Raw genomic sequence first — 20,763 nt, 5'->3', positions numbered from 1 at the left:
ATGAATAGACATTTTTCCAAAGAAGACATCCAGATGGCCAACATACACATGAAAAGATGCTCAACCTCACTCATCATTAGGGAAGTACAAATCAAAACCATGATGAGGTATCACCTCATACCTGTTGGAATGGCTAACATTAACAACACAGGAAACTGCGCATGTTGGCTAGCCTGTGAAGAAAGGGGAATGCTCTTACACTGTTGGTGGGAATGCAAACTGGTGTGGCCACTCTGGAAAACAGTGTGGAGTTTCCTCAAGGAATTAAAAATAGAACTACTCTGCCATCCAGCAGTTGTGCTACTAGGTTTTTACCCAAAGGATACAAAAATGCAGATTGGAAGGTACACATGCAGCCCAATTTTTATAGCAGCAGTATCAGTGATAGCCAAACTATGGAAAGAACTCAAATGTCCAATGATTGCTGAATGGATAAAGAAGATGTGGTGTGTATATATGTATATATGTGTACATTCCATAAATATGTATACATTCCATAAGTATATATATGGAATATGGAATATTAGTCATCAAAAAGAATGAAGCCTTGGGGCACCTGTGTGGCTCAGTTAAGCGTCTGACTTCAGCTCAGGTCATGATCTCATGCTTCATGAGTTCGAGCCCCCTGTCAGGTTCTGCGCTAACAGTGCAGAGCCTGCTTCAGATTCTCTTTCTCCCTCTCTCTCTGCCCTTCCCCTGCTCACATGCATTGTCTCTGTCTTTCTCAGAAAAAATAAATAAACCTTAAGAAAAGAATGAAATCTTGACATTTGCAAGGACATGAGCTAGAGTGTATTATGCTAAGTGAAACAAGTCAGTCAGAGAAAGGCAAATACCATATGATTTCACTCGTATATGGAATTTAAGAAATAAAACAAGTGAACATAGGGTAAGAGAAAAAAAAAGAGAGGGAGGCAAACCATAAGAGACTCTTAACTATAGAGAACAAACTGATGGTTATCAGAGGGGAGGCAGGTGGGGGATGGGGGATCTAGATGATGGATATTAAAGAGGGCACTTGTGATGAGCCCAGGGTGTTGTGTGTAAGTGGTGAATCACTAAATTCTACTCCTGAAGCCAATATGAAACTATATGTTAAGTAGTTAGAATTTATATAAAGACTTGAAACAAACAAAAAGAACACATCACTAATTGTCTCTGTATAGTGTCCTCATTTGGTCATCCTATTCTTCAACTAAAGTAAGTGTTTCTAAAAACTTCTCATCATCTCTACTATACCTCCCTGGAAGTTCAGCGTTGCCATCCGGTTGATCTTCCTGCTAATCCACTAAACTGCCAGGGCTGCAGTGACCGCTCATTTATCATGCTTGGTGGATATGTTTCAGCTCTGATTTTACTTGGCCTTACAAGCATTTGAACTTGTTTTCCTCTTGGAACCGCTCCTCTCCTGCTTTCTTTGGCACCATTCTTTCCTGGCTTCCTGCTGTTTTTTAGGCTGCCTTTTCTGACTTTCTTTCACTAGCATCTCTTCATTCATTTATTCCTTAAATATCCACACTTCCTAGGGTGCCTTTGCACTATCTTTCTCTGAAAACTGTTCTTCCTCATCAGTGTTGTCCATTTACTTGTTTAATCACTGTCTCTGAACTCATGACTTACTAATCAGTGTCTTTCCAGAGCCAAAGTCTGACCATCTGACTCTGAGTTGGTTTTTCCTACTTGAACACCTCATAGGTACTTCAAGCTCAGTGTGTCCAGACTCAATGAATAATCCTCTTTCTCAGAGTTGTCCTTCATCTTAAATTCTAGAGACCTAGACATTTTGGATTCTGCTTTCATTCCATGGCTGGTTGGTGACCAAGTCTAGTTATCTGGACCTCCCAAATGGCTCTGAAGTCCATCCTGTCCTCTCCATCCCTATAGTTTTTGTCTGAGGGCTCATTATCCCTTAAAAGGACTAATGCTTTAGCTTCCTGACTAATCTCCTTTCCTTCAAACTTGCTGCCTTCCATCCTACCCAGTCTTCATGGTACACCTGGAGTGATCTTTTCAAATGCACATATCTGTAGCATTCTGAAGCTTAAATCTCTGTATCTCCCTTTGTTGCAAGATGAAATCCAAAATTCTTTTCCGTTTGATTACAAGGCCTTCCATGATCTGGCCTCTATAGCCTTTCTGACTCTTATTTTTATTATGTCAGCTTTGTGCTCTAGACATATCTAACCACTTCTCCCTGGAATACATTATGATTTCATACCTTTGTACATGCTGTTTTTCCTCTCTGGGATGTCTCGTTTCTCTTATACGTGTTGTATCCTTGTGGTCAGCATATCCATCTATCTATCCATCATGCATGTATGCATGCATCCATTCATCCATCCATTCATCCATCCATCCATTCATCATCCATTCATCATCCATCCCATCCATCCATCCATCCATCCATCCATCCATCCATCCATCTATCCATCTACCTGTCCATCCCCTCATCCATCCACGCATTCATTCATCATCCATCCATTCATACCTTCATCCATCTATCATTCTTCCATCTATCCATTTCTCCATCCATCTATTCATCTACCTGTCCATCCTCCATCCATCCATCCATCCATCCATTCATCATCCATCCACTGATCCATTCATCCATCCATCCATCCATCCATCCATCCATCCATCTACCTGTCCATCCCCCCATCCATCCATGCATTCATTCATCATCCATCCATTTATACCTTCATCCATCTATCATTCTTCCATCTATCCATTTATCCATCCATCCATTCATCTACCTGTCCATCCTCTATCTATCCATCTGTCCAGCTATCTATCCATCCATTCATCTATTCATCCGTTCATCCATCATCCATCTATCCATTATCCATCCATTTATCCATTAAATAAATATTTGCTGAGCAGCTGCTCAATGCCAGACCTGCTGGTCTTCTTATCTGACCAGCTCTGCCCACAGCTTCCACCCCAGAAGAACTGTCATTTCCTCCTTGTAATCCTACCTTTTTCACACTTCCCTTAATACTCACCAGAATCTATAGTGCTGTTTGTATATATGCTCTCCTACTGTGCCCGTGGGCTCATCAAGGAATGGAGCGTGTCTTCATTCACTTTGCAGCCTCAGTGCCAGCATAGAGCCTTACCCATGGGCACAGTCATGTTTGCTGACTGAGGAGTTGCCTTTTTTCAAACCCTGTTGATTTCTGGTGGAGACTGAGGCAGGCACAGAGGTGATGGTTTTTGGAAAGAAGACCTAGTTTTTTTTTCCCCTGTAAGGAAGTGAATCTAATCCAAGTCTAAGGTGTGGATCTCACAATCAAGGAGAATCTCATATTCTAGCAGGTTTTCATGCAGCCCTTCTCCTTCTTTTCTCCCTCTATCATCCTGCAGAAGTGGAGGAGACAGGTTGGAAAAGTTAAAAGCATGCCATAAACTTCTGTAGAGAGATTTCAAGTGACTCTAAGATTGCTAAATGTGCCTACCGGTTTTATTTCATCCTTTTTTTTGATGCAGGCACAAGGTGGGGAGAGGAGCAGGGGCTCTGAGACCTTGGTGGAGAGGGATTCTAAGAGAGGTGACATGAATTTGGCACGAGTAGTTGGAGAGACAGGTTTTTGAGCTAATGTGTTCTGTCATATTCACATGCTTAAGATGTGAACCATAAACTTATAGTAGAAGCTGTAAACTTAATGTGAGAATCACAAAGATGAGTCACCCTTCAATGCCAAATGATAAAATGTGGCAAAGGAGACTTAAGACTGATAATGGGACAAACTAAAGCAGCATCAAGGCCTTGATGCTGCTATAACATGTGGCCACTTGAAAAGATGCCGGGCTTTGACCAGCACACCATGGTGTGCTGGAAATGTACTCTTTTCTAATAACTGAGAGAACAAACAGTGTGGAAATATCATTCTGGCCATTTGAAAAAAAAATTTTATAATCCTGTTTGAGAGTAAAATTTTTTGTAAAAGTAAAACCCTTTTGTCAGAAAGGTAATGAGTGACTTCTTTTGCTTAACCACTTGAATGGACATTTATTTCATTGCTGTCAGGTACTTCCACCAGAGGTAGAAAATACATGAAGTTTAACATGGCAACTAACCATTAGTTGGTGCTCCAAAATGTTTAGGGAGGTTAGATTGAGATTTAATATGACCAGAATATCATTGACAGCTAATCAGTATTTATTAGCTCTTTCAACAGTAATTTTTGTGCATACCCAGGACCAAGCACAGGGACCCAGTGGGTAGCAGGGGAACAAGAGCCTTCCCTCTGGGATCCACCACCATCTCTCCAGAATAGTTCCATCATTGGGCATGGACTCTAGCCTTTTGGGAGCATGTGCCAATTTGAAGTTGAAATTTCTAGTTCACCTTGATCCCCGGTTCTACGTCCCTTTCCAGAAGTGGTCTTGATAATTTGATGAAAATAATCAGGTGGAACAACAGCATTGCCCTTCACCTACCTCCATTGACTTGGGTCAAGTTCTGGTTTATCCTGGAATCTCTGGTCAGGTTGAGTATTTCCTATCGCCTTTTGTTAACAACTGAGAACCCTTTCCCTCCCCAACTCCCCCCGTCGTCTCTTCTGCATGTTGCATTTTAACAATCTCTTATTTTCTTTTCAGAAGGTAAGAGGGGCATCTGGTGGAGCTTTACCAAAAAGGAGGAATTCCAAGATTTTTTTAGGTAATGTAAATAGTAATCCATAGTGTGTCCAGATTTTCTGTGTGTGTATGTATGTGCATGTGCATGTCTGATTTGGAATAATAGGTTATTTATTTTTCCTCAGTTTAAGGATAAGAGGTACTAATCTAACTTGGGATGATCTGCCTCCACTTTGTGTTTACATAGTGGTGAAAGATGCTTCTAGTACTCTTAGTTGGGTTTAGTGTTTTGAAGCAATTATACTTAAAGTGACTGGAGACTAATTGTGATTCTGCTTCTGCTCTCTTTTTTCACTGCTCTGAAAGTAGAGACATTTTTTCTTTTTTTAATATTAGCCTAACTATAGACTTTATTCAAATTTCACCATTTTTTCCCATTAGTGTATTCTTTCTTCTTTCTTTCTTTCTTTCTTTCTTTCTTTCTTTCTTTCTTTCTTTCTTTCTTTCTTTCTTTCTTTCTTTTCTTTCTTTCTTCCTGGGATCCCATGTTGTATTTAGTTGTCATGTTTCCTTAGTCCTGTCTAATCTTTGATAGTTCCCCAGTCTTTTTTTGTGTGTCTTTAATAATTGTGACACTTTTGAAGAGTATTGGCCAGTTATTTTTGTAGAATGGTCCTCAATTTGGTTTTGTCTGTTTCCTTATAAGTCTCAAGTGTTGCATTTTTGGTAAGAACACCACAGAGGTGATGTGCCCTCCTCAGTTCATGATACCGGGGGCATGTGATGCTGAGGTGTCTTTATATCGGTGCTGTTAACCTTGATCCCTTTTTAAGGTGGTGTGTCTGCTGGGTTTCTCCACTGTGAAGATTCAGTGTAATTAATAAATACCTTGGGAGTAATACTTTGAGACTATGCTGATATCTTGTTTCTCTTCAAAGTTTTGCACGCTAATTAAAAAAAAATTTTTTTATGTTTATTCATTTTTGAAAGACAGAGAGAGACAGAGCACAAGCAGGGGTGGGGCGGAGAGAGAGGGGGACACAGAATCTGAAGCAGGCTCCAGGCTCAGAGCTGTCAGCACAGAGTCCGACGCGGGGCTCGAACCCATGAACTGCGAGATCATGACCTGAGCCGAAGTCGGATGCTCAACCGACTGAACCACCCAGGCGCCCCAGTTTTGTGCACTAATTTTATCATCTGTCATGGGATCTTGCCTGCCACAATGATTACTGTGGTATGTGCCTAGCAGTGCTTTTCTTTTCCCTCATTTAGAAGAGCCAGTTTTATTCATGCTAATGAGCGTTAATTTCTATATCCTATAATCATGATAATTTTTCACGTTAAGCTTCTGATATGTTTTTGCCAGGAGAAAAAGTGGTTTGATCATTTTTGAACAAGCAAGTTTATATCCCTAAATGCCTAGGATTATTGTTTGAAAGAAATTTAAAAATTGTTTGCATGTTATGATTTCATTTTGGTAAAAAAAAAATCTATACAATATATGTGCGTGTGTGTATATGTGTGTATGGGTGTATGGATGTGTGTACATATATGTATGTGTGTGTACATGCATGTGTGGGTATATACATACACGTACACATATATAACTGAGAGTCCGGAAAAATCTGGCAAAATATATTCCAGATTGTTAATAGTAGCTCTTTTCCATTGGTGGGATTGAGGTGATTTTTATTTTCTTCTTTTTGCTTATCCGTATTTAAAGTTTTTCTATAACAAACATGTGCTACTATTGTAATGAAAAGACACATTAATTATTTGGAAAGGAAATCCATTGGAAACAGTCATGGAGCTGAGTGTCCTTCCTGCCTTGATTCTCTGTTACTCTACACTGAGCTCATGCTTGCAGTCTTCTGCCCTGATTTTCAGTAGTGGTTTACTTTATGAGGCTTATCTGTTGTTGGCTTTTCCAGCCTGACCAATCTTTCCCACCTCTCTATGGTCTTTGGACCACAGCCCAAATCAACCAACTAACCCCAAACCAGCTCAGAATGGGCCTCAAAGCTGAAATGATTGTATGCATTCTGATGCTTTGGTTATTAGCCGCAGGCCCCCTTCTACTAGTAGAGATAATGTAACTTTTTTTTTAATATGAAATTTATTGTCAAATTGGCTTGCAGAGATAATGTAACTTCTGAATTAAATGATATCAGCATGGCATTCTTAGAGGTGGAAATAATTAAACATTTTTGATTACTGTTGTTATTTTTCATTATTTTCTTGATTGAATGAAGATGTTAGCTGACTTCCTGCCCTTTAGCCTTTGTGTCTTTTGCCTGAAAGACCTTGCAGTTTGATTTCTCTAGTGATCATTTTGGTGGTAGAGGATATGGTAAAGTAGCTATGTTAAATTTAACATTTTTTAATGTTTTATTTATTTTTGAGAGAGAGAGAGGGAGAGAGGGAGAATGAGAGTGAGTGGGGGAGGGGCAGAGAGAGAGAGAGAGAGAGAGAGAGAGAGAGAGAGAGAGAGAAAGAGAGAGAGAGAGAGAGACAGAATCTGAAACAGGCTCTAGGCTCTGAGCTGTCAGCACAGAGCTCGATGTGGGGCTTGAAATCGGGAACGAGGGCATGACCTAGGCTGAAGTTGGATAGTTAACCAACTGAGCCACCCAGGTGCCCCTTAGCTATTTTAAGAATTAAGCCAAAAGTAAGCACTGAGGTTTTGTGCATTATAGTGTGTGGACCTCTTTCATTGGGGAATGCTAACCTACCATTTCATTCCAGTCGATCCATTTCTATAGACTGTGTTCTGTGTTCACTCAATATTCCATATCTCAGGAAACCACAGAATATCCCTAAAACTCACAGTCCAGCAAAGATATTCTATTTGGACTGTACCAGGTTTAAAAAAAAAATTTAAATTCAAACGTCATTGGTACTTTGGGGCTTGCCCAGGCCCTGTTTCTCTCTATTGTTTGTTACCCAGATGCTTCACAAATGAGGTTAGTTACTTCATCTGAGTAAGAATTTGGTTTTGCAAGCCCACCTTTATAGCTCCCTTGATATGATGCTTCATGTCCCCTGATAGCAGTGACTTTTCTCTTGTTACACTGATCACAGCTGTTTTCAAGTTGATGTGGCCTGTGCATTAATTTCAGTGAAATACCACATTAGGCTTAGATCTGGTGTATGGAACAGAAAACTTAAAATATTGGTGAATTTAAATAAAGTAGATGTATATTTCTCTCTCATGTAGAGGATGTAGGGAAGTATCAAGTCTAGGCTAATGGGATGCCCTCATGTTCATCAGGATCTAGACCCTTCCCATATTTCTGCTTCACCCTCCATCCTGGCCTGTGAGTCTAACTTCATGGTCTCTTCATGGTCGTTACTTTTGTCAGCCTTCTCACAGATCCCTAAGCAACACTTCTGTTTACACCTTTCTGGTCAGAACTTGGTCACGTGGCTGTACCATGTGTTGTACAGGAGACTGGAGAGTACGTAAAATTTATTAGCTGGCGTCATTGAGTAAAGTCTGTTACTAAAGACACAGGGGAGAGTGACTACTGGGAGGCAGCTGGTAGCCTCTGCCACAGACTCCTTACCTAAAAGGGATGTTGGGTTGTCTCTTGTTGGAGAGGAAGAGAACACAGAACTCTCTTATATAGTCTCTTTGTTTCTGTGACTGGAAAGCACTTTTCCATTGCTATTGAAATGTCATCATGATGCTCCTCTTCCCCTCATAAAATAGATGCAGCTGACTAACGCGTTCTCATCAAAGCTTCTTGTACCCCAGTCGCTTCATGACTTGGTGACCAATTCCTTTTCCACTGGCCTAACGGTGACATTATAATCATTCATTTATGACTCCAGATTTTATAAGGGAAACTGAGGCCATTAGCTGGTGCTGAATGGCTTATCTAAGTCTCCTGAGCACCATCTTGCCCTTCAACATTCAAGTCAGTCTTCCCGATTACCTTGATGTCCATTCAGGCGAAGTCACAGTTAAGGATCCTTGCCTCAGCTCTAGCTTTAGCTGGTGTATTTTTTTTATTTTTTAAATCAACAGTGACAATTATTAATTTTTGAATCACTTAAATTTTTACTTTTCATATTTAGGGTTTAAAAACATTTTTAGAACAATGTTTTTTGGACATAGCTTAAAATTGAAAAGTTATGAGGGGCTGTATAATGAAAAGTAAGTTATTCTTGCTTCTATGTCTCGTAGTTACTTGATTACTCTCCCCAGAGACAAACAGTATTTTCTGTTTGCACATTTATATATATATTTTATATTTTTCACAGCAATAGTATAGACATATATCATGCTTTTAGAATTTTTACCTATAGGCAGTTGGGAACCATCAACACTTAGTTTCCAAATTGTACTCTGAGGCACCCTAGGGTGCTACAGTGAGTTCACAGGTGCACCACAAGATATTTTTAACTCTTCAAGGAAACGACAGTGGTACTTGAACATTGCATGACCTATTTTAGTATATATGCTGCTGAAGCGAGCACAACATTGCATGACCTATTAACTTGCTGTAGTTTTACTATTTGAGTATCCTATAGTCCTTTCAGTGACTTCACCTCTTTGTGAAGCTGATTTTTCGGTGGTTTCTATGGCAAAAGGCAGGTACCATGTGAAGATAAATGTGGAACAGAAAATGAGGGAGGCAGTGTTAACATCTGACTCAAGAAGTTATGCAGTGCCCAACAGGTGCACACATAAGGGATTGTGGTTAAGAGTGAAATAAAACATTTCTTTCAATTTATGTATATTTTTCAAATGGTTACTAAATCATTAGAACATAAATATTTATTAAGTTGTTTGGACCTAACTACTAAATAAACAGAGCCCTTAGGCATTTCTTTTGGCTTAGGGCTGCTGTGCAAAAATCGTTGGGATGCTTTACACTGCTGTGTACTGAGAAAGTGGGTAGCTCTGTGTTAATGCTTTTAAGCTAGAGAGGGATGCTATTAGATTGTCTTTTAAAAGATAACTTACAACAGTATGAGAGATTGTGAATTTTTGGGCTAAGCTGATTCAAAACTTACTGTTTTATGAGATGGAAGGAGAGAAGGGGGGAATATAAGGGGGTCCAGGATCTTCAAAGAATACTCCAGGACTCATGATGTGGTTCTGGCCTCATCTTACATACTTTTTTACAGTCAAGCTACAAATGTGTATAAATGTGTAAATACTTGCTAGTACATTTAATGCATATCTTTGGTATGTCATAAATAGTGTTAAATATTCACATTTTTATTGACTTCCCCTCCTTCCCACCACTTTCACAAGTAGGAGTAAATGAGTCAAGTTCTTTTGTGTCTGAAGTCTGGGACATTGAAGAACTGTCACTAAACCTCAGAGAGCTTGAATTTCCACCTTTTTGGTTTTAGCCCTAGCATTCATACTTGATGAGAAGTAGGTTGAAAACAGAGCGTTTGTGAAAAATTCTAGGAGTGGGCCTGTTCAGAAAACTCAGCTGTACCTGTAACGGCCAGAAGGCTCTAGTGAACTCCATTTTGCCATTTCCTTCTGAAGTAGGTCCCAGAACAGGGTCTGTGTTCAAGGAGATTTCCCCCACCTAGTGCAGATCTCACAGCACTAGAGCAGCCAAACTGCTCACCTGTGGGGTACAAACTAGTTAATCTGGTCAGGCTGGGAGAACTCTGAGCTGGGGGTCAGAGTCCTGGTCTGATACAGGGATCTTTTCTTCCATGGTGCTTCTTCCCAGCTTAGGCAAGTCACTTCTTGGAAATGGCTATGGTCCCAGCCACTTCTCCCAGGGATCTGAGAGGATCATTGAAGTAGAAGTGGGAAAAGATATAAAAAAAAAATTTTTAAGGGGCGCAGGTGGTTCAGTCAGTTAAGCATTGATTTCAGCCTTAAGTCATGGTCTCGAGGTTTGTGAGACCAAGCCCTGCATTGGGCTCTGTGCCGAGTGTGGAGGCTCATGCTCTCTCTCTCTCTCTCTCTCTCTCTCTCTCTCTCTCAAAAAATAAATAAAATAAAGACTAATTTTATTTATTTATTTATTTATTTATTTATTTATTTATTTATTTATAGATTTAGAAAAAGAGACCATCCAGGTATTGCCAGTTAATAGCCGTAGTGGAAAGTACCTGCTGGGAGAGGTTGGGTGGGGGTCCTAGTCCTACTGGTCCTTAGGGTATAATTTTTCTGTAGGTTCCTCAACCAGATATTTTGGGGAGTGGTAAGACTCTAATTAGAGAAATTTGGAAATTGTAGATTTATACTTAGGACTGTGGGGTCATATATATTTAGGAGAAACCGTAGATTCGTCCCTTAAAATCAGAGTGTAAGTTACTTCTGCTGACTCTTCTCTCATTTGGATAAAAATGTTTGGGAAAGATCATGTCCCCTTCCATCCCATTGAATTAAAAATAAAAACAGGGGCACCTGGGTGGCTCAGTCGGTTAAGTGTCCAACTTCGACTCAGGTCACGGTCTCACGGTCTGTAAGTTCAAGCCCTGTGTCGGGTTCTGTGCTAACAGCTCAGAGCCTGGAGCCTGCTTTAGATTCTGTGTCTCCTTCTCTCTCTCACTCTCCCCGACTCATACTCTGTTTCTCTCAAAAAATAAATAAACATTAAAAAAAAATAAAAGCAACTCTAAACTAAGTGTAAAGAAGCTCAGCAAAGGAGTTACCTGGGTGGCTCAGTCAGTTAAGTGTCTGACTCGATCTCAGCTCAGGTCTTGCTCTCTCAGGGTCATGAGTTCAGGCTCTGCATTGGGCGTGAAGCCTACTTAGAAAAAGAAAAAAAAAAAGCCCAGCAAAGTTCTGCTTTTTGCACAACAGCAGTTTTGCTTATTGTTAAACACATATCAGTTACCAATTAAATAAACCCCGAGCCCACAACTACCCTTCTGATGCTCTTGCTTAGCTGTTGTCCGTAGCATATTGGGGTCTTTAACTTCCTGGAGTCTCCTTTCACAGACATTTACTGAGTGTGTGCTATGTGCTGGGTACTGTGCAGGGGCTGGGGGTATGTAAAGTGAATAAGACTGGTTTCCTGCTGTGACAGCTTACCGTCTGGAAGCATTTGAAGTTCATATCTTCTCCATACCGAGATTTCATAGAAGGATCCCCACCAGATGTCATGGTCTTTCTGAAACTTGTTTCAGGATTGCTTTGCAGCTGGGTAACCAAAGGGAAGGGGAGGCACTTTTGATTATGTTGGTTGTCGGGAATGTAGACAAGGTGTTGATGGTGATGATGGCGGCTGCTATCTGTGGAGCCCCTAAATACCTGCCAGATCCTATATTAGATGCCTTAGAACCTTATCTTGTTTAATCTTTTCAACAATCTTTTGGGGGTACATAACATTATTCATAGCTTGCTCCTGAGGAAAATGAACTTGGAAAGAATTTGCCCAGGATTACATAGTTAGTAAATGACAGAGCAGGATTTTTTTTGGACTTAGTTTGTCATTGTGTTTGGCCAGGTAAGATTTGACTTAGCATTCAGTGAGTGTGTTTTCTGTGGACAAGAGGCACTTAGATAATATGTTATATGAGCCGAATATGTACACAAAAACAAAAGGGTTGTACTTTGGTTCCTTAAAATTGTCATAAAAGATATAATAAAGATTAAAGAATAGAAAAAAGCCCACACACTCACTGTTTTCATTTGTTCAGGTTTCCTTCTATTGCTTGTCTGTGGGCATAACTTTTACAAAGTTGTCATTACCGTGAAGATGAATTTTGTATTTTTAACATTGCCATAGGATAAATATTTCCATGTTTCTACATAGTCTAAATAAATATTTAAATAATATTCTGTTGGGTTCAACACCATTCTCATTGAACATTTAGGTTCTAATTTTTAAAATTATAGATATTGGGGCATCTGAATTTTTATTACATGTAGAAATGTCTGTGAATCATTTCCTTTAAATAAATGCCTTTAGTGACTTTAAAAAAAATTTGAAGATCTAATTGCTTTTATTAAATGATTCATGAATTGGGCATCATTCCATCTAGCAAATAACACCTTTAGTGACTTCTTAAATTCTTAGAATCATCTTTGACATTGCTTTTTGTCAACTTGAACTCTTATAGCTATCTAATAATGTTGGTTATTTCTTTATTTTGATATTTCTGATTCTTAGTATTTGGACCTTTTATTAAAAATTATTGAGACTGTGTTTCCCTGTATCTCATTTTCCGCTTAACACTGCCTTCCTTTTGAGAATTCAGGAGCAGCGCTGTATACAAAAAGATACTAAGTTTGTGATTGGAGGCAAACAAGAAGGTAATAACAGAACCTAGATCCTTTGGTTCTCAGGCAGCTGCTTCGTCTGGGAAAATAACTTCTTCCTATCTATAGACCCATGTTTGTGTACCTGTTTATGTGTGGTGTGAGTGGAATATGGCTCAATCGCTCTTTGTCACCATAGTTCCAAACATCTAAATATACAAACATGATCTGGGATCCTGGCATCCATGTGAATGTAAGGCTGAAATGTCCAAGGAAATACTGTGACAAGACATTTCCTTGAGCCTTCACCTAACCTTTAGCAGAGATTAGCCAAGCAGATAGGTGATGACTTGATAAATAACAGGCTAGAGGAGCTCAGTTTTCTTACTGGAAATTCTGCACAGCCTGAGGACAACAGGACTAGTTATATTATGGAGTTTTCCCCTCTGGTTTACAATGCAGTATTTTAATAACTCCTAGAGGGGGAAGGGGACAGAGAGAGAGAGAGACGGAGACAGAGAGAGGGAGGTTGACATTTTATTTTTAAAAAATAGCCCTCATTCATTGACTACCCGTTATGTGCCTGATCTCTTGTCTACAATTTCTTACATACCCTTGTATAAACTGTGTGAGGTAAGAAAGAGCTGTTATCTCCATTCTACACGTGAGGAAACTAAGGTTTAGAGAGTTTGTGACTTGCTCAAAGTTACATTAAATTTTGGAGCTGTGATCGAACCTTGGGTTATCACTTCTGAAATCCTGTGCTTTCTTCCATCTTACAGTGTTACGAAAGACATTCCAACCCATTCTTACGCAATCAGGAGCCTGGTACCCGGCAAATCATAATTAACAATTTATTCCTTTAAAAATCTTTAAGAATTGAATATCTAGCACGTGTATCTGTTTTAATTGTAAAGCTTTATGATAGGACTCAGTCTTTATACAATCTGTCACTTATTAGTAAGTATTCACAACTTAGGAAAGATGGTAGACCTACATTTACTCCTGGTTTGGGGCAGATGGATGGTTGTCAGAGGAGGGAATCGTAAATGTCATGACCTTTGTCACTGCTGTGGATTTCTGGCTTTCCCAGTGAGTGCTGCCTTGGTGTAGAATGTTTTCTCTTCACTTCTTGTTCTTTGTTTTTGTTTTCTCCTCAGATCTAGATACTGATGACGATTTAAATAGCGACGATTATGAATATGAAGATGAAGCCAAACTTGTTATATTCCCAGACCACTATGAAATAGCACTACCAAATATTGAGGAGTTACCAGCCCTGGTCAGTGAGTGTGCACGGCTGCTAGCTAGATGCGCGTGACTCTCTGTGTCAGGTGTGTGTGCGTGTGCGGTGTGTGTGCATGTGGAGGTGGGGAAGGAGGGTTGAATGAGAGAAGAGGAGAATGAGCACGATCATGAGCATACTGCTTCTTCTCTGTGAAAGGGTCTTGCAGGGTGAGGTCTCAGTAGTGTTGGGCCAGATACCCTTTGCTGTGCGTTACTCCCGGTGCTGTACAAACATTGGGTTGGCCTCCCCCCAGGTGGCCTGGCTCCCCACTCCTGCTCCGTGAGCTGGTCCCCTGTCTCCCCACCAAGGTGGGCTGGCCTCCGCCAGGCGAGCTGGCTTCTTGCTGCTTGTAGTTCACAGTCTGTTGCTTAGATTTTCACACTGTGCCCCTGAGATATGCAGGGGCTGCTGGAGAGGGGTGTCTTCTCGTGAGAAGAGTGGCTATATTTTTATATCTTCTGCATGTTAGCCCTCTGTGTGAGATTTTGTTTGGGGGAGAAATAAGGACTTCTCTGCCAAAACAACCGCAACACGATTATAAAAATAACCAAACGTTTACAAATCACAAGTCTGCGGGAGCTCTGTGGTAATGTGAGACTCCTTGAAAGTTTTGTTCCTCATGAGGACTAAGATTACTTTCTAGGTTTTAACATTTAGATTTAGTGGTGGATTTCTTTTCTCTTCCCTTCCCTTGTTTTTTGTTTTCTTTTCTTTTTTTTTGTGTGTGTGGAATGACTTTCATCTTCCTGAGCAGTTGTGAGGAAGCCAGGTTTTGTTTTAGTTTGAGGCTGTGAAGGGGCGTGGAGCTCCTACAAGGACACAACTGTGTTTCCTGTTCTTTCCTGTATTGTCTCCCTCACCCCATCCTTCTCTGCTTTGTTCTGTTCCCTTTCTTTTCCTCATTTCCAATCCGTGCATACCCCGAATTGTCAGAGCCTGGCCACCAGTAGTAGTGGGGTCAGGGTCAGTTGAGTTTAGGTATGCTAGTTCTTTTTTTTCCCCTCCTCACACTCCAGAACAAAAGCCAGGTGTTTAGGTCCCGGAATCTTCAGGACATTGTGTGACTCTGTGTCCACAGCCACCTGCTCACTTGCCTCTGCCAGGAGGGGGAGGGTGTTTGTGCTTGGGGTTCCCATGTCATTAGGGACCAGGTTTCTACCATACAACCTCTTTTGCCCCTGACCTACTTTATCCCTAAATACAAGACCACAGAAATGAAAATGTTGTGTATTTACCTATTGTAGTTCTTTCCTTTAATTATTGTATGTGACCTATCCTTTTTAGTGCTAAGTGCAAAGTGTTTAGCAGTGCACAGAGAATTAAATTACCTCTCCTTTCTCCAGTTCCCTGTGTTGACTCATGTGGCTGTTACCAAGGATAAAATATGAGTGGGCAAAATGGTCTTACCTCGTCCCATTACCTGAAATTATATACTAAAGCTTGTATCTCCATGATACTGAGAGTACTTACTGCCTGCCCTTGTTTAATAAAACTCTTATGTCTGCTGTCGGAAAAGAAAGAAAGAAGCACATTGTGAATAAATGTCATGAGAAATAGTTTTTCTCTCGCTCACTTATGAAGGAAAAGTCTGTGTGAAAAAAGTTGATAAAAGAGCCTTTAAGTGTTTTTTAGTTATTCTCATATTCACAATATACTTTGATCTCACTCACTTAAGAAGGAAAAGTCTGTGTGAAAAAAGTTGATGAAAGAGCCTTTAAGTGTTTTTTAATTATTCCTGTATTCACAATATAATTTGAAGTGTGAATACTTTTAGTTAAAATTGAAGTGTCATTAGGAATCTGAATCCAGCAATAAATGTTATAATTTTTAACACAGAATCTTTTAGAATTAAGAAATACTTAAAAAGAATTTTTAAAAAAGGGGAGAGGGAGGATTATTTGGAAGTTGGGGTGGAGAGATTGAAGGAAACACCTGTATTTATCTGATGGTAAAATAATAGGATTTATTTATTTATTTATTTAAACCTAGTTCCTGTATTTTCTTTTTATGCTTCTGCTACATATTTGGTGTTTGATATCCTCTTTTTAAGCTTTTAAATTACAAACATTATTGAGCTCAAAATCACCCAGCCAGATGACTCTTGCTTCATCTTTTGAGCTTCTCAGCACAGAAAAAATTGCGTTTAAGATAGGAACTCCTTGGATGGTCCCGGACAGTTAAACCACCTCTCAGTGATGCAGAGTTCACAGACACATAGCATTTGAAGCTCAGTAGGGATCTTACAGACTGAAATCCAATGCCGCATTTTAGATATCAGGAACTCAAGTAGTGGTGTGCTTGTAAATATTTAGCAACCAGCTCCCTGGGGGAAAAGCCCTGCTTTGTAGTGTTTGATGATTTCCATGGTGTAAATATTCCCACCATGGCTGATTTCAGGCTAACATGATGTCTCTGAATGCAGTGTTGAAAAGAGAACGCGCAGTAGCACACCATTATACAGAATTTCCACTAGTCACGTAACGTAGATGTAAATAACCTCAAGAGCACACGGAAGATCGGAAGTTATAGTAGAACAGGAAGTGAAGAGTTTTGAATATTTGTTATCTTTTAAAAATGTATTTTACTTAATTGTAAGTTTTTGTAATTTAATTACAAAACTAATGGCTGTGCTTAACAGCCGTCTTGCAGAATTTCTTAAAATTTAACAATCAATTTTGTAAGCCAGTTTGAGTCAGTTCCAGAACACTACTGAATTTGAAGCCTATGGAGACCTGGGATGGAGCCAGGACTAGTATCACGTTCTTTCTCTTCACTCTGGACAATAAATCCAGGGAACCAAAGAAAGATAATTCATAGTATAATTACAGGATAATAGATTCTGATCTTCAGCTGTGATCCATACAAAGGGTCACTAAAGTGATTTCAGATGATACTCTGAAAACACTAGATCAGTGTTTTATAGTGGCCCAGAAGTTTAAGGAAATTTTGTTGAATGTCACCAAGAAGCGTATTCGAAGAAAAGAGAGAATATTATAGTCAAATCTTGGTCAACATTATTGTGCATTGCAAACCAGAGCACTTTGAAAAGATCTAATGGGGTGGAGAAGATTCAGAGGAGGACAGGGAAGGGATTGAGGTAGTCATTGAAGCAACAAAGAGATTGTAATAACAGACCAGACTAAAAAAGATTCGGATGTGTAGTTAGAAGTGCTAAGGCAGCACAGAAGTGTTAAGGCAGTCCAAACCCATAGAATCAGGAAGGGGGTTTATGGTGACCTCAGCCCTGTTTTCTAGGGTCATTCCTGGAATGAAGTGGGAGATGAATTTTGATAATTGAAAGAAAAGACTAATTGTATTGTATAAAAGTGTTTGTAGTGAGAGATGAATGGGAATATCTCTTAAATTTTTTCTTTAATGTTTATTTTTGAGGGAGAGAGAGACAGAGAAAGACAGAGAGAGACAGAGCATGAGGGGGGGAGGGGGGGAGACACAGAATCGGAAGTAGGCTCCAGGCTCCGAGCTGTCAGCACAGAGCCCAATGCGGGGTTTGAACTCACGAACCATGAGATCATGACCTGAGCCAAAGTCCGACGCTTAACTGACACAGCCACCAGGTGCCCCAGGAATATCTCTTTAATAGGTTTAGATATATTTATGGATGCCTGACGTGTAATGGAGTATAAGCTTTTAAAAAAAATGTTTATTTATTTTGAGAGAGAGAGAGAGAGAGAGAGAGAGAGAGAGAGAATGAGAGTGCGAGAGAGAGCAAGCCCATATGAGCCAGGGAGGGGCAGAGAGAGAGGGAGAGAATCCCAAGCAGGCTCCATGCTGTCAGCACAGAGCCTGATGTGAGACTCGATCTCAGGAACTGTGAGCCGGAATCAAGAGTTGGACGCTTAACCAACTGAGCCACCCAGGCGCCCCGGAGTATGAGTTTTTTTGAAGGCAGAGACCTCTTCCTTATTCCTGACTGTGTCATCACTTGGTAGTACCTTGCAGTTTTATGCCACAGAAGGATAGGATTTGATGTTCACAGCAGACCGCTCTGGCTGCTATGCAGAAGAGGGGCAGGAGTAGGAGAAAGGAAACTGCAAGGAGGCTGCTGTGTAGCCGTCTGGGTGAGCTGTCTTAGTGGCTGGGACAAGAGGAGTGTGGTTGAAGTTGAGAAGAGGAAGGTTCCAAATAGAGTTTGCATGTAGGAGTGATAGGAACTGCTCATGGTTTGGGTGGGGGTGGATGGCAGCTGAGGGAACTTCCTTCCTTGTCTCTTAACGAATTCTAGGGCCACCCAGGGGAAAATACTCTGCATGAAGTTCAGCTAATTGTGTGGGATCTTAGTGATGTAGAATACAAACCTAAATTGAAAAAAAAACCCATTAAAACCATTCAGTGGCTTTTATTATATTCAGAGTTGGGCATTCATCGCCACTATCTTATTGTAGGATATTTTCATTAGCCCGCAGCCATCACCCCTCAACCTGTCATCCCTCCCAGCCTCTGGCAATTACTAATCTACTTTCTGTCTCTGTGGAACTGCGTGTTCCGGACGTTTCATATAAATGGAATCATACGATGTACATAGTTCTTTGTGGCTGGCCTTTTTTAAACCTTACATATATTTTCAAGATTCTCTCATGTTGTAGCATGTATCAGGACTCCATTCTTTTTCATTGTTGAATTTCCATTGTGTAGACATATGATATTTTATTTATCCACTTATCATTAACAGGCATTTGGGTTGTTTCTGCTTTTTGGATGTTATAAATAATACTTCTGTGACATATGTGTACAATAGTCTTTGTATGGGTACATATTTTCATTTATCTAGAATACATACCTAGGAGTTGAATGCTAGGTTATATGGTAACTCTGTTTAACCATCTGATGCCTAGGTATCATTTGAGGAGCTGCCAAACTGTTTGCCAAAGTGGCTGTACCATTTTACATTCCCACCAGAATATGTTTTTAAAGACAGCTAGAGATAGTTTTTATAGCATTAAGTAAATGGCAAATGTGGTGATAAGGCGTATGTCCAGGATCATAACGGTTTGGGAGAAAGCAGAGAATTTGCATCCCCTTCCCCTGTGGTCAGTTGGTGCCAAGCTGGACATCACAGATTTGCTCATGATGTCGACTGATCTGGCACAGAGACACCTAGGCCTGTCCCCATCCAGGGTCACATTTGCACCAGATTAAGAAATGGAGCCGTGCTGCTTGCATTCCATTCAAATGTCCTTGACCACATGCCATTGTGTGATGAGTTGAGGATATTGGATATCTGGGTGTATATTTGTTAGGAGGAAAACACACCAGTTGGGTAAATCCTAGGCATTCCTGTAGCTAATGTCACTCTTGTAAATTGTTCGCCATATACTTTTCACTCAGCTTGCTAAGAAATCGTTAAATCTGACTCCTGTGCTTGGGTTTACAAACTGGATTTGGTTTCTTGCTATCTTGTGTCATTATCAATAATATTGCACACGCCAGGTTAGGGATTAAACCTAGCTAGATTCATGGAGAAAGTGCTGGAATTAGCTAACTAAGATCTTGCTTTTATGGCAACTGCTGTTTGAATTTTCTTGGATTAGCCTGTATTTATTAATAAAGTTTTAAATTTGTTTTCTAGAAGTTGATGTTCTCTCAAACTGTTTTTACATATGATACCTGGGTTTGTCTTACAGGTAACAATTGCTTGTGATGCAGTTCTCAGCTCAAAATCTCCATATAGAAAGCAGGATCCAGACACATGGGAAAATGAATTGCCAGTATCCAAATATGCCAATAACCTTACCCAGTTGGACAATGGAGTCAGGATTCCTCCAAGGTGAGCATCAGCTAGTGAAATGGAACTTTACCCCTTAAAACTGGGCAAAGGAATATTTACTTTTCTACCTTTTCTCTGAATTAGCAGTTACACATATTTTTACCAGATGCCTTTGATTAAAAATGAGCTCAAAATTCTTTCTAAAAATATCTTTACCTTTGTAGATTCTGAACATGTCGAACCCATACCCCTGAGCCCATCCCACCCCTAGGTTTCCAGTGGCAGGTACCTGCAACTCTTTGCTTGAGGGCTTTCTCTGGCTGCTTGAGGCTAGGTAGGCCTGGCCATGTGTCAGTTAGAAATGCCACAGAGTTGGGGCGCCTGGGTGGCTCAGATGGTTAAGCATCCGACTTTGGCTCAGGTCATGATCTGTGGTTTGTGGGTATGAGCCCCATGTCAGGCTCTGTGCTGACAGCTCAGAGCCTAGAGCCTGCTTTGGATTCTGTGTCTCCCTGTCTCTCTGCTCCTCCCCTGCTCATGCTCTGTCTCTGTCTCTCTCAAAAATGAACATTAAAAAAAAATTTAAAAAATTAAAAAGAAATGCCACAGAGTTAATGTTCCTTCCATCCTCCTGGAACAGCCCTCAAAACCTCAACCAGTGGCTGTGGAGTGGATGGATAAATACCCTGGACCCTTACCCCTTGAGTGGGCCTATCTCCTGGAGTTCCCCAACTGGACTGAGCCCCAGTTGCCCATGATGGTCATCTTGTTGACAAGCCTGGACTGACTTCCCGACCTTTCCAGTCTTATGTTCTTACAGTGCTTCTTGGGATCACCTCCTAAACAAGCTATTTACATTCAGATCTTTGTTTCAGAGTCTGCTTCTAGGGGACCCCAACTTATAAAAGTCTTTGGTTGTCTCATTTTTGGCTGGAATATTCTTTGGTCTACATTAGCATCTCCTATCAGGTCTGTTGT

General features: G+C 40.4%; 1 protein-coding gene across 1 annotated transcript in view; it reads left to right on the top strand.

The window, feature by feature from the left end:
* Positions 1-20,763, top strand: part of USP13 (ubiquitin specific peptidase 13) — a 117,366-nt gene that overhangs the window by 31,217 nt on the left and 65,386 nt on the right. The window contains exons 3-5 of the mRNA XM_043594848.1: positions 4,603-4,663; positions 13,933-14,054; positions 19,703-19,845. Of these exons, the coding sequence (XP_043450783.1) occupies positions 4,603-4,663; positions 13,933-14,054; positions 19,703-19,845 (326 nt within the window). The remainder of the gene's footprint in view (positions 1-4,602; positions 4,664-13,932; positions 14,055-19,702; positions 19,846-20,763) is intronic.

The sequence above is a fragment of the Prionailurus bengalensis genome, chromosome C2, assembly GCF_016509475.1.
Source record: "Prionailurus bengalensis isolate Pbe53 chromosome C2, Fcat_Pben_1.1_paternal_pri, whole genome shotgun sequence".
NCBI lineage: Eukaryota > Metazoa > Chordata > Mammalia > Carnivora > Felidae > Prionailurus > Prionailurus bengalensis.
The sequence above is the reverse complement of the archived record's forward strand: the minus strand, read 5'-3'. Positions and strand labels throughout refer to the sequence as shown.